Below are 22,575 nucleotides of genomic sequence, written 5' to 3' on the forward strand. Positions count from 1 at the left end.
GCTGGTTCTGGAGGAGTCTGATACATGGTACATTGCATGAATAAGTGCCAAAGGTGGTGGAAGAGTGTTTGTAATCACTATAGAACACAGAGAAAATAAGAAACAGGTATTACAGGATTTGCTGCAAAAGAAAAGAGAACCAGGTACTGAGACTGCTGAGATTTCTACAATATGTGGAATATGAAATGAATCCTTTTTCAAATGTTGTAGCATAGGATGAAAATATGGAAAACTGCTCTAATGTGTAAGCAGAAACCATTAATGGTCTCTGCAGCAATGCTGACGATAGCTGTACAGAAACAAATGAATGTGAAGCTCTTTTCCCCAACATCGAGACCACCTCTTTTAGTCACATGTCAGTGTCCTCTGACGAAAAAGAGGAACAAAAGTGATAACCTTCTTAAGTAATTGAATGAGAGCAGACAGCCACCACTTTAAAAACTGTATGGAAGAACTGTCGGAAACACCACCACAAGGTGATGAAACATATGTTCTTCAAAACCATGGCTATGACAGTGTAATATATTTGGGTGGATCCAGTTACACATGCCAAGTTTGGAATTCTCCATGTCACCATAGAGTTGTAACATGGAAGTGTGAAATTAACAGCATCAATACGATTATAGTTCACCAACTGTAGATTATAATGAAAAATATTTGTCCTCGCAGCACTTGTCAGTACTGTTCCCAAGGTCCACCACTGATAAACTTTAAACACATCTTAGTGAAGTCCCTGCCAACAAAAACCTCCCTGTCTCATTCGAAGAGTGCAGAATTTTTGCTCCTAGGAAAACTTGACTTCTACGTGGTATACACAATTGCATTGCGCGCCAGTGGCAGTTGGTTGTATCTGGCTCACAGGTCACACAGTTTGTTTATGAAATGGGTGGTGTAAAATTCCTATGCTAGCTCTATTAAAATTCACATTTCCTCCCTTGCCCATATGCTAGTCATGTTGTTCTGTCTGTAGTGTACATAAATAAAAACTCCAATACCCATAAGCATGTTAAAAAGGCAAAAAGAATAGTTCAATATTATGAAAAGGAAAGTTGCTACTCACCATATAGCGGAGATGCTGAGTCGCAGATAGGCATAACAAAAAGATTGTTGCAAATAATAGCTTTTGGCCAGTAAGGCCTATGTCAGAATTCGACAGCAAACACACTTACGCAAATGCAAATCTCACACATGACTGCAGTCTCAGACAACTGAGAATAGGAGACTGATGACCTTCTCTGTTTGGTCTCTCTAAACACTGAATCAACATCATTAGATGCGAATGTGAGTAAAAAAGTACAGTTGTAGTGAGATGCGATCCTGCAACAAGACACTTGTACCTCCGCACCTGCATCCACTACACTACATTACACTAAACTAAACTTCTGTGGTACTGTCTTAAGTTGTGTATTGCCGTATCCTGAAGGGTCGAATTGCAGATATGTTATTAAGTGTCATTCAATCATAACACCAAGAGAAATCGGTTTTTATGGATATTCAGTATGTCTTTTCCTAGAAACAGCATACTTTCATAATACACTAGTTACTATTTGAAAATTTTTTAATCACCAATGTAACATTCCCTGTCCTTTTATCACAACAAATTTTACCAGTAAACAGCATATATTCATGGGATGCAAGTTCCAATACAAAACAAACCACATGTGGCCTTTAACTGAAAGCCCGTATAGCGTCTCCCTATTCTGCACTGAAAAGAAATGGCATGCGTGTAACAGATGGCATTATTACATCTCATTGGACTGCCTTCAGACACTGGTGCAGCATGTGTGTCATGCTTTATATTGCTGTACCCATTCGGAAAGACTCTCCAAGTGAGCTTATGCCATGCTATGACAACAGAAACTTAGCACTTTCAATGTTGTCCAAATGCACGGTTTGTGTGCCAAGAAGTTTTTAACATTAGTTGACATTTTTCTATTTGACTCTTACTTGCTAGATGCATATTATATTAAATACGGCTGTGGGCCACACAGATACTTGATTTGGGCTGCAGGCCGCAGTTCGACGACAACTGGTTTAATCTATACATCCACAAAGAAATGATTGAAAAAAGAAAGTTCCAGGATTGGCATTAAAATTCACAGTGGAAGTCTATCAATGATAAGATTATTTCATGACATTGCTCACCTCTGTGAAAATAGGGAGAATTGCATGACCTCATGTATCGCATAAGCAGTTGAATACATGCACACTGTGGATTGAGAATAAATTGAAGAAAGATGGAAGTAGTGAGGAATGGTAGAAATGAGACCAATGATAAACTTAACATCAAAATTGAGCACCACTAAAAGTAGACAGACAGAAAGAATCCTGTTGGAAGGAAAATATGATGGATGAAGTAAGGAAGACATGAAACGCAGATTAGGACATTATGACCAAAAGTAGTTTCCCATAGTCATTATAATTACTGGACACACATTGGAGTGGTTTTCTCCAATTAATGCTCACTGCCATGCCCAATTGTTTCTCATTGGCAAACTGCCACAACAGTCAGTCATTTCACTTCCAGTTCTGGTTTTCTTCCTTCACCTGTTTGCATCCCAAATCCTGGATGTGGCCCTATTATTATGTATTTATACAAAACACACACACACACACACACACACACACACACACACACACACACGCGCGCGCGCGCGTTTACAAAATACATGTTTCATATACGACACTAAGCAAACAGAACTGGATCTTTCCTACCAAGATGTGATTCAGCGTCACACATACAGTTATTACAATTGCAGAGATTGGGTTACATTAGATAAGCTTCACATGGCATTGCATAAGCTAAATTTTTGAAGACTAGAATTCATCATTTCAACTGGGTCATCAGTCATGAATACAGCAATATAAAGTAATGTAGCGGCGTAGTGCAGTGGTTAGCGTGTAAACCTGGCATGTAGAAGGTCATAGGTTAGAGTCGCATCAGATGCTGGTAGAGGTTAGCTTTAACTGCTGTGAACAAAGTGATTCTGATTTCAGTTCTGCTATAGACTGTTGACCCCCATTTCTCGAATACATTGCACATCACAGGGCTGCAGGTGGATAGCTGCATATACTGCCATTCAGAAACAAGTTGAAGGGAATTTAGGAGAATTGCACCAAGTTTTGCAACATGGAATTGAAGCTGCAAGAGTTTTGGGTTACCATGGATTTGATGTCAGACTGATAGTACAACTTGCTCATGCATTTGCTGAAGGGGTAAGCATATATTGCAAGAGTTTAAATTCAGGGTTACAAAACAAGTCATCTGCCACTGTTCATTGGTAACTTTGAATGAGTTACCGACAGAGCATCTTGCATCTTGCGGTGGCTCCTTCCAACATTGCTCTTCAACAAATCAGTTTCATTTGTGAAGTGACCCACTGTGTTTGTGTGTCATGTATAACTGAGTGGTAGCTGTCAGCCGATATGGTAACACTGTAGTGGCAAGTGATAAGACATCAACTGTCACATAATTTTAATCTGAGCTCAGAACTGTGTGTTACAAAATCGATTTATGGGCTGTGGGGAAGTTGGAAAGAATTGAAGCACTAGAGATATGATGCTATAGAATGATGTTGAAAATTGAGTGGGCTGATAAAGTACAAAATAAATAGGTTGTCCACGGAATTGGCAAGCAGAGTAACATCTCGAGAATTCTGATGAGGAGGGGACAGGGTGATAGGGCATGTGTTAAGACATCAACGAATAATTTCCATGGTACTAGAGGAAGTTGTAGAGGGTAAAAACTGGAGATTCTACTGCGTCCAACAAAGACAGGGTTATTACAAATGATTGAAGCGATTTCACAGCTCTGCAATAACTTTATTATATTATTTGAGATATTTTCACAGTGCTTTGCACACACATACAAAAACTCAAAGTTTTTTTAGGCATTCACAAATGTTTGATACGTTTCCCTTCAGTGATTCGACAGACATCAAGCCGATAATAAAGTTCCTCCCACACTCGGCGCAGCATGTCCCCATCAATGAGTTCGAAAGCATCGTTGATGCGAGCTCGCAGTTCTGGCACGTTTCTTGGTAGAGGAGGTTTTTAACACTGAATCTTTCACATAACCCCACAGAAAGAAATCGCATGGGGTTAAGTCGGGAGAGCGTGGAGGCCATGACATGAATTGCTGATCATGATCTCCACCACGACCGATCCATCGGTTTTCCAATCTCCTGTTTAAGAAATGCCGAACATCATGATGGAAGTGTGGTGGAGCACCATCCTGTTGAAAGATGAAGTCGGCGCTGTCGGTTTCCAGTTGTGGCATGAGCCAATTTTCCAGCATGTCCAGATACACGTGTCCTGTAATGTTTTTTTCGCAGAAGAAAAAGGCGCCGTCGTTTAACTTTTGGTGAATTGCGAATTTGCTGCACGAATGCGTGAGGATTCTCTACCGCCCAGATTCGCACATTGTGTCTGTTCACTTCACCATTAAGAAAAAAATGTTGCTTCATCACTGAAAAAGAGTTTCGCACTGAACGCATCCTCTTCCATGAGCTGTTGCAACCGCGCCGAAAATTCAAAGCGTTTGACTTTGTCATCAGGTGTCAGGGCTTGTAGCAACTGTAAACGGTAAGGCTTCTGCTTTAGCCTTCTCAGTAAGATTTTCCAAACCGTCGGCTGTGGTACGTTTAGCTCACTGCTTGCTTTATTCGTTGACTTCCGCAGGCTACACGTGAAACTTGCCCGCACGCGTTCAACCGTTTCTTCGCTCACTGCTGGCCGACCCGTTGATTTCCCCTTACAGAGGCATCCAGAAGCTTTAAACTGCGCATACCATCGCCGAATGGAGTTATCAGTTGATGGATCTTTGTTTAACTTCATCCTGAAGTGCCGTTGCACTGTTATGACTAATTGATGTGGAGTACATTTCAAGCACGACATACGCTTTCTCGGCTGCTGTCGCCATATTGTCTCACTGCGCTCTCGAGCGCTCTGGCGGCAGAAACCTATAGTGCGGCATCAGTCGAACAAAACTTCATGAGTTTTTCTACATATCTGTAGTGTGTCGTGACCATATGTCAATGAATGGAGCTACAGTGAATTTATGAAACCGCTTCAATCATTTGTAATAGCCCTGTAGTTCACGACATTAGGTGCTACTTTGAAATGGAATGGTTGGGACAGATGAATTAATTATGGGCCACTTCAAATCAGTGAAGACTAATGACACAAAGATAAACTTTTGAGTGCTCACATAGTAAACTCTTAAATGTGCTGCATCCGTTGGTAACGCTAAATTAGCTCTATATTTATGATAATAAAAACTTCAGGATAGTTGCAAGCACACATCATGTGACAAACTCGCCTAGAAAAAGGCGTGCTGAATCGGCAAAAGGATGTTTGAAGTGATTGCTATAGCAAGCAGAAATCTACTAATATCAGTATTCGATGGTGGTCCCTGTTTTGACCAGAGCCGAGGTGGAATTATCCTACACTTCGGTCAGGGGCATGAAGATGACATAATAAATCATAGGAACTGGTAACCAAAAAAACTTTTGGAAACTGTCTGGCTGAAATGTGTTTGATTTGGCATCATATATCTTAAATGAATACTTTTGTCTTACTGTATGTACATATTTCCAGATTTCCATTTTTTAAGTAGACCATAGTTCATTAGATTCGTTGCTTTGTGGCTCTGGATTAGAAACAACCTCTCCCTCCCAGCCCCTCCCTCCTTTCCCTCTCTCCCCCTCCCTCCTTTCCCTCCCCCTCTCCCTACTTTCCCTCTCTCCCCCTCCCTACTTTCCCCCTCTCCCCCTCCCTACTTTCCCCCTCTCCCCCCTCCCTACTTTCCCTCTCTTCCCCTCCCTACTTTCCCTCTCTTCCCCTCCCTACTTTCCCTCTCTTCCCCTCCCTACTTTCCCTCTCTCCCCCTCCCTACTTCCCTCTCCCCCCCTCCCTACTTCCCTCTCCCCCCTCCTACTTTCCCTCTCTCCCCCTCCCTACTTTCCCTCTCTCCCCCTCCCTACTTTCCCGCTCTCCCCCTCCCTACTTCCCTCACTCCCCCTCCCTACTTTCCCTCTCTCCCCCTCCCTACTTTCCCTCTCCCCCTCCCTACTTTCCCTCTCCCCCTCCCTACTTTCCCTCTCCCCCCTCCCTACTTCCGTCTCCCCCCTCCCTACTTTCCCCCTCCCCCCTCCCTACTTTCCCCCTCTCCCCTCCCTACTTTCCCTTTCTCCCCCTCCCTACTTTCCCTTTCTCCCCCTCCCTACTTTCCTTCTCCCCCTCCCTACTTTCCCTTTCTCCCCCTCCCTTCTTTCCCTTTCTCCCCCTCCCTACTTTCCCTTTCTCCCCCTCCTACTTCCCCTTCTCCCCTCCCTACTTTCCCTTTCTCCCCCTCCTTACTTTCCCTTTCTCCCCCTCCTTACTTTCCCTTTCTCCCCCTCCTTACTTTCCCTTTCTCCCCCTCCCTACTTTCCTCTCTCCCCCTCCCTACTTTCCCTCTCCCCCTCCCTACTTTCCCTCTCTCCCCCTCCCTACTTTCCCTCTCTCCCCCTCCCTACTTTCCCTCTCTCCCCCTCCCTACTTTCCCTCTCTCCCCCTCCCTACTTTCCCTCTCTCCCCCTCCCTACTTTCCCTCTCTCCCCCTCCCTACTTTCCCTCTCTCCCCCTCCCTCTACTTCCCTCTCACCCCCTCCCACTTTCCCTCTCTCCCCCTCCCTACTTTCCCTCTCTCCCCCTCCCTACTTCCCTCTCTCCCCCTCCCTACTTCCCTCTCCCCCCACCCACTCTATGTACCTCTCTCCCCCACTCCCCCCCTACTTCCCCCTCTCCCCCACTCTCCCATCCCTACTTCCCCCCTCCAAACCTTCTTCCCACTCTCCCCCCTCTCCCAACCCTTCTTCCCTCTCTCCCCCTCTCCCAACCCTTCTTTCCCTCTCTCCCCCTCTCCCAACCCTCTTCCCTCTCACCCCCCCACCCAACCCTTCTTCCCCACACCCCCCTCTCCCAACCCATCTTCCCTCTCACCCCCTCTCCCAACCCTCTTCCCTCTCTCCCCCTCTCCCAACTCTTCTTTCCCTCTATCCCCCTCTCCAACCCTTCTTTCCCTCAACCCCCCTCCCAACCCTCTTCCCTCTATCCCCCTCTCCCCAACCCTTCTTCCCTCTATCCCCCTCCCCCAACCCTCTTCCCTCTCACCACCCTCTCCCAACCCTTCTTACCCACTCACCACCCTCTCCCAACCCTCTTCCCACACTCCACCCTCTCCCAACCCTCTTCCCACTCCCACCCCCCCAACCCTTCTTCCCACTCTCCACCCCTCCCAACCCTCTTCCCACCTCCACCCCCCCAACCCTTCTTACCCACTCTCCACCCCCCCCAACCCTCTTACCCCACTCTCCACACCCCCCCAACCCTTCTACCCACTCACCACCCTCTCCCAACCCTCTACCCACTCCCCACCCCTCCCAACCCTTCTTCCCCACTCCCCACCCCTCCCAACCCTCTTCCCACTCTCCACCCTCTCCCAACCCTTCTTCCCACTCTCCACCCCTCCCAACCCTCTTCCCACTCTCCACCCTCTCCCAACCCTTCTTCCCACTCTCCACCCTCTCCCAACCCTTCTTCCCACTCCCACCCTCTCCCAACCCTTCTTCCCACTCTCCACCCTCACCCAACCCTCTTCCCACACTCCACCCCTCCCAACCCTCTTCCCTCTCTCCCCCTCTCCCAACCCTTCTTTCCCTCTCTCCCCCTCTCCCAACCCTTCTTCCCACACTCCACCCTCCCCAACCCTCTTCCCACACTCCACCCTCTCCCAACCCTCTTCCCACTCTCCACCCCTCCCAACCCTTCTTCCCACTCCCCAACCCTTATTCCCACTCTCCCACTCCCCCCTCTCCCAACCCTACTTCCCACTCCCCCCCTCTCCCAACCCTACTTCCACTCTCCCCCCCTCTCCCAACCCTACTTCCACTCTCCCCCCCTCTCCCAACCCTACTTCCACTCACCCCCCCCTCCCCAACCTACTTCCACACCCCCCCCTCTCCAACCTACTCCACTCTACCCCCCCCTCTCCCAACCTACTTCCACCTACCCCCCCCTCTCCCAACCTTACTTCCACTTACACCCCCTCTCCCAACCTTACTTCCACTCTACCCCCCCCCTCTCCCAACACTACTTCCACTCTACCCCCCCTCTCCCAACACTACTTCCACTCTACCCCCCCTCTCCCAACACTACTTCCACTCTACCCCCCCTCTCCAACACTACTTCCACTCTACCCCCCCTCTCCCAACACTACTTCCACTCTACCCCCCCTCTCCCAACACTACTTCCACTCTACCCCCCCTCTCCCAACACTACTTCCACTCTACCCCCCCTCTCCCAACACTACTTCCACTCTACCCCCCCTCTCCCAACACTACTTCCACTCTACCCCCCCTCTCCCAACACTACTTCCACTCTACCCCCCCTCTCCCAACACTACTTCCACTCTACCCTCCCCTCTCCCAACACTACTTCCACTCTACCCCCCTCTCCCAACACTACTTCCACTCTACCCCCCCTCTCCCAACACTACTTCCACTCTACCCCCCCTCTCCCAACACTACTTCCACTCTACCCCCCCTCTCCCAACACTACTTCCACTCTACCCCCCCTCTCCCAACACTACTTCCACTCTACCCCCCCCTCTCCCAACACTACTTCCACTCTACCCCCCCTCTCCCAACACTACTTCCACTCTACCCCCCCTCTCCCAACACTACTTCCACTCTACCCCCCCTCTCCCAACACTACTTCCGCTCTACCCCCCCTCTCCCAACACTACTTCCACTCTACCCCCCCCTCTCCCAACACTACTTCCACTCTACCCCCCCTCTCCCAACACTACTTCCACTCTACCCCCCTCTCCCAACACTACTTCCACTCTACCCCCCTCTCCCAACACTACTTCCACTCTACCCCCCTCTCCCAACACTACTTCCACTCTACCCCCCTCTCCAACACTACTTCCACTCTACCCCCCCTCTCCCAACACTACTTCCACTCTCCCCCCCTCTCCCAACCCTACTTCCACTCAACCCCCCCCTCTCCCAACACTACTTCCACTCAACCCCCCCCTCTCCCAACACTACTTCCACTCTACCCCCCCCTCACCCAACACTACTTCCACTCTACCCCCCCCCTCTCCCAACACTACTTCCACTCTACCCCCCCTCTCCCAACACTACTTCCACTCTACCCCCCCTCTCCCAACACTACCCCCCCCTCTCCCAACACTACCCCCCCCTCTCCCAACACTACCCCCCCTCTCCCAACACTACCCCCCCTCTCCCAACACTACCCCCCTCTCCAACACTACCCCCCTCTCCCAACACTACCCCCCCTCTCCCAACACTACCCCCCCTCTCCAACACTACCCCCCCTCTCCCAACACTACCCCCCCCTCTCCCAACACTACCCCCCCTCTGCCAACACTACTTCCACTCTGCCAACACTACTTCCACTCTGCCAACACTACTTCCACTCTGCCAACACTACTTCCACTCTGCCAACACTACTTCCACTCTGCCAACACTACTTCCACTCTGCCAACACTACTTCCACTCTGCCAACACTACTTCCACTCTGCCAACACTACTTCCACTCTGCCAACACTACTTCCACTCTGCCAACACTACTTCCACTCTGCCAACACTACTTCCACTCTGCCAACACTACTTCCACTCTGCCAACACTACTTCCACTCTGCCAACACTACTTCCACTCTGCCAACACTACTTCCACTCTGCCAACACTACTTCCACTCTGCCAACACTACTTCCACTCTGCCAACACTACTTCCACTCTGCCAACACTACTTCCACTCTGCCAACACTACTTCCACTCTGCCAACACTACTTCCACTCTGCCAACACTACTTCCACTCTGCCAACACTACTTCCACTCTGCCAACACTACTTCCACTCTGCCAACACTACTTCCACTCTGCCAACACTACTTCCACTCTGCCAACACTACTTCCACTCTGCCAACACTACTTCCACTCTGCCAACACTACTTCCACTCTGCCAACACTACTTCCACTCTGCCAACACTACTTCCACTCTGCCAACACTACTTCCACTCTGCCAACACTACTTCCACTCTGCCAACACTACTTCCACTCTGCCAACACTACTTCCACTCTGCCAACACTACTTCCACTCTGCCAACACTACTTCCACTCTGCCAACACTACTTCCACTCTGCCAACACTACTTCCACTCTGCCAACACTACTTCCACTCTGCCAACACTACTTCCACTCTGCCAACACTACTTCCACTCTGCCAACACTACTTCCACTCTCCCCCCCTCTCCCAACCCTACTTCCACTCTCCCCCCCTCTCCCAACCCTACTTCCACTCTCCCCCCCTCTCCCAACCCTACTTCCACTCTCCCCCCCTCTCCCAACCCTACTTCCACTCTCCCCCCCTCTCCCAACACTACTTCCACTCTACCCCCCCTCTCCCAACACTACTTCCACTCTACCCCCCCTCTCCCAACACTACTTCCACTCTACCCCCCCTCTCCCAACACTACTTCCACTCTACCCCCCCTCTCCCAACACTACTTCCACTCTACCCCCCCTCTCCCAACACTACTTCCACTCTACCCCCCCTCTCCCAACACTACCCCCCCTCTCCCAACACTACCCCCCCTCTCCCAACACTACCCCCCCTCTCCCAACACTACCCCCCCTCTCCCAACACTACCCCCCCTCTCCCAACACTACCCCCCCCTCTCCCAACACTACCCCCCCTCTCCCAACACTACCCCCCCCTCTCCCAACACTACCCCCCCCTCTCCCAACACTACCCCCCCTCTCCCAACACTACCCCCCCCTCTGCCAACACTACCCCCCCCTCTGCCAACACTACCCCCCCCTCTGCCAACACTACTTCCACTCTGCCAACACTACTTCCACTCTGCCAACACTACTTCCACTCTGCCAACACTACTTCCACTCTGCCAACACTACTTCCACTCTGCCAACACTACTTCCACTCTGCCAACACTACTTCCACTCTGCCAACACTACTTCCACTCTGCCAACACTACTTCCACTCTGCCAACACTACTTCCACTCTGCCAACACTACTTCCACTCTGCCAACACTACTTCCACTCTGCCAACACTACTTCCACTCTGCCAACACTACTTCCACTCTGCCAACACTACTTCCACTCTGCCAACACTACTTCCACTCTGCCAACACTACTTCCACTCTGCCAACACTACTTCCACTCTGCCAACACTACTTCCACTCTGCCAACACTACTTCCACTCTGCTCCCCCTCAACCTCCCTACTTTCTCACTCCCTCCCTCTATCCCTGTGCTCGCTCTCCCCCTCGCCCTCCCTCCCTGTGCTCGCTCTCCCCCTCGCCCTCCCTCCCTGTGCTCGCTCTCCCCCTCGCCCTCCCTCCCTGTGCTCGCTCTCCCCCTCGCCCTCCCTCCCTGTGCTCGCTCTCCCCCTCGCCCTCCCTCCCTGTGCTCGCTCTCCCCCTCGCCCTCCCTCCCTGTGCTCGCTCTCCCCCTCGCCCTCCCTCCCTGTGCTCGCTCTCCCCCTCGCCCTCCCTCCCTGTGCTCGCTCTCCCCCTCGCCCTCCCTCCCTGTGCTCGCTCTCCCCCTCGCCCTCGCCCGCCTGCCCTCTCTTTCTTCCTCCCTCCCTGCGCTCGCTCTCCCCCCGCCCTCGCCCGCCTGCCCTCTCTTTCTTCCTCCCTCCCTGCGCTCGCTCTCCCCCCGCCCTCGCCCGCCTGCCCTCTCTTTCTTCCTCCCTCCCTGCGCTCGCTCTCCCCCCGCCCTCGCCCGCCTGCCCTCTCTTCCTTCCTCCCTCCCTCCCTGTGCTCCCCCGCCATCCCTACTTTGCCCCTCTCAGCCTTTGCCTCCTTTCTTTGCCACCCCTCCCCAGCCCCTCCCTCCCTCCCTCTCTCTCTCTCTCTCTCTCTCTCTCTCTCTCTCTCTCTCTCACTGTCTGTTCACCTCCCACCCAAAAGCCAGAGATGTAGGTTCACGAATAGATGCGGCATAGAAATGGGCCAAGTATTTTATTTTTTCATTGGTCTCTGCCTGTTATCTTTTCACATTTAAGATAATCTATTTTAGAATTTAAATCTGCATATTGTAATTTTGCATTTAATGATTTTGTATTTGTCATTCACAGATTGTTTCATTACATTTTTTTTTATGATCCAGGTGGATAGCTGCATATACTGTCATTCAGAAAGAAGTTGAAGGGAATTTAGGAGAATTGCGCCAAGTTTTGCAACATGGAATTGAAGTTGTAAGAATTTTGGGTAACCATGGACTTGATGTCAGACTGATAGTACAGCTTGCTCGTGCATTTGCTGAAAGGGTAAGCATACATTGCAGATTATTATTATTATTATTATTATTATTATTATTATTATTATTATTTTTATTTTTATTTTTTTTTTGTTAGTTGTCAGTAATTACAAAATGTGCTAAAACGGGAACTATTTTTTTCTTCTTGTTTGAAATTTCTCACCATTTGTTAATACACACATATTTTACACACATTTTATACATAGCAGTGGACTTCATACCAATTCCGCTTCAGTAATCAAACCAAGTAACTTTCTTACTCCCTTTAAATTCATATAGTTTCTCCCAGGGGATGATAAGTTGCCCATTTTGTTATTCCACATTCTTAAGTAAAAATAAAATGAGATCATGCCAAATGTCTTGGGTATTGTTACATTTCATCCTCTTTCACTGTTACACCCCCCTCCCCCCCCCCCCCCCCCCTCCAATCCTTTTAAATGGAGGTCAAACAGAACTTCCCTGCTAAACTTTTGCACCCAAAGCTGGAACAGTGTGTCACCAGTTTTATTAACACAGTAGAACCAACTCATACCAGACTGCCGTATAAGATATGAAAATGCAACATGTTGTGTGTCAAGAGCTGGTAAGCTAGTGTGAATACGTTTCCTGCTACGTGTTTCTGTGTTTCATACATCAGTGTGCTATAGGTGAATGGTTACTGTTTTCTAGTAAAGAAAATACAGACTTATTCTATTGAAGACCTGAAGTAAATTGGCTAGTGGATTGATTGTATTAAAAGTTATAAAAAGTGGTGCAGGTTTTTTGACATAGATATGTATGCAGGAGAACAGTTCATAATGAGAGGGACCCTCCATGGTATACAGTCACTGTAAAGATACTTCTAAAGGAACAGAGCACTGCGTAATAGGGGTGAAACAAAACATAGGGCTGTAAATAGAAAGATGCTGAATGAAATGTTTGGCTGTCGAGAGCAGTGTATGATGCCTTCAGTGACTGCTGTAGCAGAATGTTGTGAAATGTTCTTTCACAAAACCCAAAGAAATTCTGGTTGTATGCAAAGGCTGTTTGCACCAAAATTAGTGAATGACACAGGAACTGAGATTGAGGGTAGCAGAGCAAAAGCTAAAATGCCTAACTCAGTTTTCAAATGTTCCTTTACAATGGAAAAACCTAGGAGAATTGTCCCAATTTAGTCTCCATACAACTGAAAAGATGTAGGAAATAAGTATTAGTGTCATTGTGATCTAGAAATAGCTGGAATTGTTACAATTGAACAAATATCCAGGACCCAATGGAATCTCTCATTTTTCTGAATTTGCGGCTGAGTTGGCTCCTCTTAGAAGTATAATCTGCCGTAGATCCTGCGAACAGAAAACATGCCCAGTTATTGGAAAAATTCACAGGTCACACCTGTCTACAATAAGGGTAGTAAAAGTGATCTACAAAACTACTTTTAATATCCTTGTCGTCAATTTGTTGTGGCAACTTAGTACATATTCTGAGCTAAAACATAATGGAGTATCTCCAGCAGAATGACATCCTACAGGCCAATTAGCATGGGTTCCGAAAGTGTTGATCATGTGAAACACAACTCGCACTTTACCCATATGGCGTACTGAAAGCTTTGGATCAAGGTAGTCAGGTATATGCTGTATTTCTTGATTTCTGGAAAGCGTTTGACTCGGTACCACACCTATGCTTATTAACAAAAGTAGGGCCATGTGGGGTATCAAGTGATATTTGTGACTAGATTGAGGACTTTTTGGTAGGCAGCATGTTTTCTTGGCTGGAGAGTCATCGCCAGGCACTCTTGATGTTAACATTGTATATTAATGACCTTGGAGACAGTATTAATAGTTAAATCAGGCTTTTTGCAGATGATGCAATAATCTATAATGAAGTACTGTCTGAAGGAAGCTGCATAAATGTTCAGTCAGACCTTGATGAGATTTCCAGGTGGTGCAAAGATTGACACCTTGCTTTAAATGATCAGAAATGTAACATTGTGTACTCCACAAAATGAAAAACAATATAATTTCCTATGACTATAATATATCAGTGGCACAATTGGAATGCCCAACTCATACAAATACCTGGGTGTAACACTTCGTAGGTATATGAAATGGAATGATCACGTAGGTTCAATCATGTGTAAAGAAGGCGATAGTGCAATCTGGGGAAGTGCAATCTGTCTGTAAAGAAGATTGTTTAGAAATCACTCAAGTGACCTATTCTGGAATGTTGCTCATATGTGTGGACATGTACCAAGTAGGACTAACAGGGGATGTTGAATGTATTCAGCAAAGGGCAGCACAGGTGGTCACAGGTGTGTGTAATTCATGGGAAGGTGTCAAAGAAATACTGAAGAAACTGAACTAGCAGATTCTAAATGATGACTCTTGGAAGATATTACAATCGCTAAAGTATTGCTCATACAGGGATTGTGAGGATAAGATTAGAATAATTACTGCATGCACAAAGGCAGTCAGTCATTCTTCTCATGCTCCATACGTGAATGGAATGGGACGTTCTGTCTGCCATGCACTTCATGGTGGTTGACAGAGTATGGCTGTAGATGTAGAAATGTGACCAAAACTTTGAAGGTTTCAATGGTGGTATGGAAAGTTGGTCAGTTTCTTGATGTGGTGTGTGATACACTCACTAAATTGGTGATGGTGAGCCTAAATGCTTCAGTAGTGTTGTGGCTGTTAAGCTATGTGGTGAAATTCAAATTAAAAAATTGTTGTTTAGGACATGGGCAGAAGAGAATGGGACAAGTCTTATGAAACACTGTGAGGACATGACAGGAAAAGAACACTCTGATGGCATTCAACTGGTGCACAAGAGACATTCCTAAATCCAGAAAAACCTTGCAGAATATTATGGTCTAGACATCAGGAGAAAGTGCAAAAATGTCAGTGATAAGAGAAAAGCAGTTTTGGCAACTCTGTTTCACAGAATATCCACTGATGATTTTTTATACTTATCAATAGAATCTGCAGAAGCAGTCCATTGTAACTCAGGGTGTATACGACCCGGGAGATCCGGGAAAAACCCCGGAATTTTTTCATCCGGGAGAAAACTGGGAAAAACACGGGAATTTTTTTGTTTTAGTTTTCAGTTAAATTTGGCTGGTAAGAAACAATACCGTAATAAAGGATATTACTGTATCCCCTCACTGCATAATAATACTGCAGCAATAAAACATGAACGAGAGAAAAAAAATGAAAGTAGAACTTAAGTTGCAAAGGAAATGTGCCATGTAAAACAACAAAGCACAGTGCTCATACAAACGTGTGCAAACAGCAAAATGTGTCAAAGAATTAGGATATTTATGCAATGCTTCATAACAACAAATTGCCTCCGATCAGTGTGAATCACAGCTGTTTACATTAGATGCGTTTGAGCAGTTCCTTCTACCACTTCTGGTTACAGAAGTGTGGCTGTTAGCTGTATAAGCAGTAGCAGCAAGCAGCAAATTCGTATTCTTGAGGAAAAAAGCCTTGTTTCACAAAGCGTCTAGTATCCAGTGCACGTTGGTCTGTCAATTACTCATATGATTTTGAAACGCATCCCTGTTGGTTTTTGAACATATTCTAAGTTGATATCTGAATGAATCATAATCTGATTTTTGAATGTGTGCATCGTGTACATGATGTATCTGCCAGGGGAATCCCCATTGCATTTAGAAATGAACTTTCCTGCAGACAGAAGGGACGAGGCTATACAAGCGGAGCGGAATAAAGCCAAATGTGTGAATGCCAATCGCTGTCTGATTATGTGGTTGACTGGGTTTGCAAATCATCAGCGTTGTTATAACTGCCAGGGAAATCCATAAATTCAGACTACCAGAATGGAAATAAAAGACTGACAGGAATAACAGGTAAGAAAGATTACCTGTTACCTTCTCAGTGTATCCAAGAAAATGAAATTTTGACAAACTTTTTGGCCAGATCGCTACACTAGTTAGGGCCAGTTGTACAGTCCCTGGTAGCAGCCGCCTAAGTTCTATTCTGGGAGTAGCGCGGAAAACGCGTTGTATGAACATGTAATAACGCCTAACAGGAAAAGAAACACCAGGTAACTAAACCTTTGATTGTGGCAGGGTTAGTGAAGTTAACCAGAGAAAAATTTTGACGCTGGCAGGAATAGTTAGAGAATTAGTGGTGACAAGATTGTTTGTTAGAATGAGGAAGGGGAAGTCGCACAAATTATGGAAGAATATGATGATTCCAAATTAAGATTTCATACTAAGATTTCGTACAACTACTTTTCAATCCACGCTTGAGAAGCTGGAGCGTATGAATGAAATGTAAAACTATTTCCGAATCTAAAGCTTTTTGCTTGTAGTAGGCCTAATAAGCATTTAATATTGGTACTTTGAGAATTATATTCTGTCGTGTTATAAAAATGACCATTTGGCCAAAACAGTCTCGTTTATTTGGTGTGTGTAACAATTGTTGCAACATTTAGACAGACCATTTCATTTTATCTAGCAGGCAGTGACAAAATACACGTAATCAGAACGAGAAACCACATCAGTCTTAGATACTATTTGTGTTAACAGCTTTTTCAGTATTAGACAATGACATTTTGTTTTTTCTTGTAGCAAAACATTTGACAAACGCCATATGAAGCTGTAGCAAGGTTAGAGAGGAAAAATACTAGGACTTGAGGATTGAAGAAATGTGTACTATCTTGCTAGTCACTTGTCTTTACTGGTTTTCTGTATCCTATGTTTAATTTTACGTCATACAAAAAAGCAAGTTATTAGCTAATAGGCAATAAAGAGTGAAATTTTCTGAAGAATTCTTATTCTCCCGGTCATAAATAATCCCACCTATTATTAATTGTGTGTTGTTTTTTAACTGTCTTTTTTAAAAAATAAAAAAAAAAGACGGGCTGGATGTCAGATTGGCCGACTGGAAGCAAGACATTTCAATTTCCACTGTCCTGAATATAGTTTAATGGCATCGATTACAAAATATGCACATTTGACTTTCTCAGCGCGAAATACAGTGACGTGTGTCACTGTGACGTGTGATAGAAGAATACGCGTGAAGAGGCATGGCACTGCACTTTGGCACTTTGTTTCATATATCTGACTCTTTAGAAGATGTGCGCTACAAAATGAACATATTTTTGAAAATTCGATTTTGTTTTTAAATTTTTGGTGTCCTACCTCAAATGCTTGTGGAATACTATCTAGTATTGCCGCGATTCGGGAATATCGTTGATCCAGGGGTGATGCACAGCCTGAGTTCTAGTGGGGAGGTGGACAACCTCCATGTGCCCTGTGTTTATGTTTAGTGATTTTGCTGTTTCCTCTTCGTTTGCTCTCACGTCAAATGAAAACAAAATGTATTTCTGCGCTGCGAGCTATCAAGTGAAATAAAATACATTCACATAATTCCGGTAGGCTGAAATATGTTATTAGGTTCAGATTTAATTTTATTTCCACTTTTCTGACAGTCAAGCATTAAGCACCTTGTGGAACAATGAAGCTCTTTTTGTTGGTTTTCTAAAGAAATTTGACTTTTATTAATTTTTTCCATTGAGGCAGTCAATTTATTTGAACTGATGTTTTTAATTCCACACTAATGGCTAGTTTCAACTGTTCGCTGCATTTCAAAAGTGCGTGTTTCCATCTTCTAGCACATATGGCATTATACCATTATAAAGAACCAAACATGAGAAAACAATACTGCTCCTCCAAGAAAATTTGCATCCGTATCTGAACATACTAAGCTGCACTTTGAGCCAAATTATATATTTTAGTATGGTTCACGAAATTCCGATGCTTTTGGAGTATCCTCTTACGGTATGTCTTGTTTCTTTTATGACTTAATGTGAGATCTTTTAATGTTTTACTCGTACGGACATGTGGGCTTCCTGCGTCATTGTAACTGCGCAAGTGCGGTGAATCCTGATATCTGGCGCTCTCTGGCAGCTTCTGAAATGAACATATTTCTAACATGTCACGGGAAAATATTGCGAACGGTTGTTTGAAAAGCGTTAGTTTCAAAGTAAATTTCCTTTAACGCAAGATGAACTGTGTGTGAGAATGTACAATGAATTTCTTAAATCACAGAGCGTTTGACTGCCATATAAAAATAAACTCTTTGAGGACGACCATTTTGAAAAATTTCGAGTTCAGAAGATCAGACATTTATGTCGTTTTTAAAAATTTTACTGGCACATTTGTGTGATGTATCTGAAAGTGTAACGCACCCATAAAGGATTAACATTATATGTAAAAGCTTAGCTTCTCTTGCAGCTTATTAATCTTAGAGACCAATATTATATGTGAAAGCTTTGTTTTTCTTGTAGCAAAACTATGTATATTAAATTAAACGATTAACTTTCCCTATTTGTGTGTACACGCTACTTAACAGCGATATTGCTATTGACTGACTACATCACGAAAATATGCAGTGTACATGTTGCTGCTCATCAAAGATGTTTCCAAAACGTGTTTTATTATTTTTATTGAGCTTCGTTTTTTAAGGGCTGGGAAATTCTACGCCAGTGTATAAACCATAACCATTCAAAGGATTGATAAGTTTAACAGTTCCAAGGAAAAGTACACTGTCACTTAACACGGAAAAAGTATATTTTGATCCGGGAGAAAGTGTATTTTTAACCGGGAAACATCCGGGGAATTTTTTTTCCTTGTCCACGTATACACCTTTTAACTGCATCTTTGAGTACATAGGCCTATAGTTTGACTCTTCATATATCCCTGAGGCTTTCTCGTGATAAAATTCCATAGCACTGCCGGTAAAATGTGGGTTTGAAGGGCCTGTTGAATTACTAAACTTCCACAGTGGTATTCATAACTTTGAATACGAATGATTAAAGGGAATTGTGTAATTCAAGGGAATATGACCACTCTTAGTGAAGCATTGTGCAAACAAATATAGTAGCTTTATTGAAAATCTGTATTTAAGGGTTGTGATTCGGGGAAGCGAGGATTTAAAAAATGTTAGTATTGTGGGTAGACAAAATTTACAGCTTGTCATACCAGAGACAGTTGAACTCATATGTTGCAATGCGACAAAGGATATCAGCTGCTGGATGATAGTACTAAACATGTTGAACGCCATATGCCCACTGGTGTGACTTGATAGGAAAGTTCTTTATGAAATGTTGGCAGTACAACCACATTCTGTGAACTTACAACGTCAAGAATGTGCCAAGAAATCAGAAAATCTGGGACTGCTCTTACATTTTCTGGGCCAAGACTGACTTCAAGAACATTAAATAGGTGCCCCCAGATTATTTCTTGGGTGGCTTCTTTAGCTGAAGACGATGAGTATTCGACAAACAATCCCCTGAGTTGACTAGTGCCTGCGTAGGTTAGCTGTCAGCTGTGTCAGTTAGATTTCCTGACACCTTCCTAACTGTTGTCCACGGAGGATTTTTATTTGCGGCAACCTAATCTTCATAGATGGTCGTTTCACTTAGTTTTTCTGAATTTGACACCAAGGTGAATGGATGGTACTTCCGTAAAGCAACGGGAAATGGCTACAGTGTGTTCGGGAGCGACCTCATCCAGGATGAAATGATGGGATTCATCTCATTGGTAGACTTAATAGTCCGCAATTAACTGTCATGAAAGAAAACTGTAGTGATGGTTTGATGATGACAAGCAAAATAGTAGTATTCAAAAACTCATCTTTCTCTGCAGGAGTGTACAGTGTGTCCGCCATGGAAACGTACTAACATGGTGTCTGTCCTCTGTCCTTCAAAAGTGTGTTCTGCAAGATGATGTGCTTGGTGAAAGACTTCGTTGTAATTGCATTTGGTGGGTGTTGTCACTTGGCAGCTGCTGCTTCTTAAACATTCTCTATTACCTCGTGATGTGTGGTATCAACATTTGTGGTCACTGTCTCTTGCTTCCTCAGTCTGCCAGTCGGGCTGCAATAAAATGCTGTATCTCTTATCACACAACCCGATGTATGAGAGGTGAGGTCATACTGAGGTCCCACAACTGCCATAGGGATAATGTTTGAGAGAGTCATACTTCTTCCACAAGACATTTGTCTGTTACATTTCGTCAGTACACTGTCACCACTTCATGAATTCCTCTTTTGTAGCGACATCCTTGATGAGAAGTGATTGGTACATGTCTTCTGCAAATCCTATCATCAAGAGTGAGATTTTGTCAGCTCATGTCATATTTGGATTCACATTGTGGCATAAGGCCAAAATATTCTGTTTGTAAGATTATCATTTTCCCATGATTTTGGGCCCTGTTTTTGAACTCTTCTTCCTCGACACAGGCTTGCTGATTGCCACCAAAGGTTTTTCTCAGGTCGGCCTGGCATTTATTCCAGTTATTGGGCATATCTTTATTGTTCTCGAACCACTGCTTGGCTGTGCCATCCAAGTAAAAGTACACATTTGCTGCACACATAATTTCATTCCATGTGTTGTAATTGGCAGCTTGGTCAAATCATTTCAACTGTTTTGTCGGATTTTGCCCGTCTCCAGAAAACATTGATGGATGCCTAATGTGCAGCTAAATTAACACTTTTCTCTAATTTTTAGTTCCTTGCATGGTAAGACTGCACTTGATAGCTGATTAGTGTGATGATTCCCAGGCTGCAATTGGTACACATTTATTAACAGCACCATAAATACAAATGGAGTTCTCATAAAGTATGGTTCTCTGTAACAACTGGAAAGGATAGTCCATGATCACATAAGAATAACTGAAACCAAGTACGCAGTGGTGATACTGGAGTCTTATCCTGGGTGGCTGTTGGAGCAACATCTGTAGTGCAGTGCAGTGTGGTTCTTTGAGAAGTAGTGCAATGTGTTAAGACGTTGCATCACAGATATGGCACAGTATGGTGTGGTGTGACAGTGTACAGTTGAGTGTTCAGGCTGGCCTTGGCGAAACACTGGTTGATGAACTGTGAGGTGCAGCTAATGCCTGAATGGAGCTGAGAAAGTTATGGAGTGCTCCGTGCTGAAGTATGAGCTGCGACTGCAATAACCAGCAGGCACAAGGATGTCTGTTGAGTTTGATGGGCACTTGATCTCCAGATGAAAACTTGTTCTCAGATAGCAGCAGCAGCACCACCACCACCATTGCTGTAAGCACATGTTACTTGTGAGTGAGAGTGGTACCTGCAGGTGACACCTGAGTGACCAGTGTGTCAACAGATTGTTTGTAATCGTTACAGTGTCCACACCATGTGATGCCCTTGTCATATTTGTAAATAGTCTCTGGAGGAGAAAAGCGTGCAGACCAAGGATAGGCAAACCCTCAGGGCAAAGTCATTGCGCTGGAAATGTAACGTAGGGGGTGAACGCCCAATGTACAGTAGAATCCACTTGTCTCCTGAAGTATGGACCGTGCGAACAATATATTGCTAGTATTCCTGTTTCTGCCCATGTAAGTGACAGCTGTTACAATGCCTAATAGAAGCCGTGATGATGCAGGTGTTTCAAAGGGGACACACACACACACACACACACACACACACACACACACACACACACACCTGAATAAACTAACATTGAATATTGCAGAATATACGAACATAAGAAATCTCACAAACCTTGATGTTAAATACTAAATAATAACTGTGAGTGATCAGTTCTGAACTGGCCACCGACAGCTTGCCATCCAGTAATGTCATTGCTCTGCCACAGTGCATGCAGCACTGCTTGCGGCAGTATTGTCACCACATTGTATTATCTCAGCATCACTGGAGTAGGGGGATACTAGGTAGTCCACTTTATAGTCCACTTTAGACACTTTTCTTATTTGTTAATTTTGTACTGGCCTTCTCCATTTTTGTAAAATGGTACTTAATATTGCAGTGGTTACAAATGTTCCCTGAATACAGGATTTGAAACTGTGGTAAAACCCCGTTTTTACATTCTGGCATTTTACCTTTTTCTGCTTTTTACTTTCATTCTTGTTGGTCCCAGAAGAAGTCGTATTCTCTCAATACAATGATTACCCGCCATTAATGATTGTGTGTTACAACATTTCCCATATTTCAAGTTTTCTTTGGTGGTATCCTTACTGATTCATGCAAAAAGAGCATTGAATTCCTGTTCTAAGTTGGCCTTGGAACAAAGCAGAAAATGCAGACTATACACAAAGTTATCGATTATGTAACATAGCATTAGCATGGTAAACAACATTTTCATTGTCAGCTTGTTGGGTCATGGCCGCCTATGTTATAGATTCGCAGTGTTTGGGAGGGTGGGAAAATATACTGAGTCACTGCATTAATAATGATC

General features: G+C 45.0%; 1 protein-coding gene across 1 annotated transcript in view; it reads left to right on the plus strand.

Moving 5' to 3' along the window:
* Nucleotides 1–22,575, plus strand: part of LOC126161936 (E3 SUMO-protein ligase RanBP2-like) — a 329,323-nt gene that overhangs the window by 171,428 nt on the left and 135,320 nt on the right. Inside the window, exon 12 of the mRNA XM_049918109.1 lies at nucleotides 12,199–12,358. Coding sequence (XP_049774066.1) covers nucleotides 12,199–12,358 — 160 coding nt within the window. The remainder of the gene's footprint in view (nucleotides 1–12,198; nucleotides 12,359–22,575) is intronic.

This window comes from Schistocerca cancellata, chromosome 2, assembly GCF_023864275.1.
Source record: "Schistocerca cancellata isolate TAMUIC-IGC-003103 chromosome 2, iqSchCanc2.1, whole genome shotgun sequence".
Taxonomy (NCBI): domain Eukaryota; kingdom Metazoa; phylum Arthropoda; class Insecta; order Orthoptera; family Acrididae; genus Schistocerca; species Schistocerca cancellata.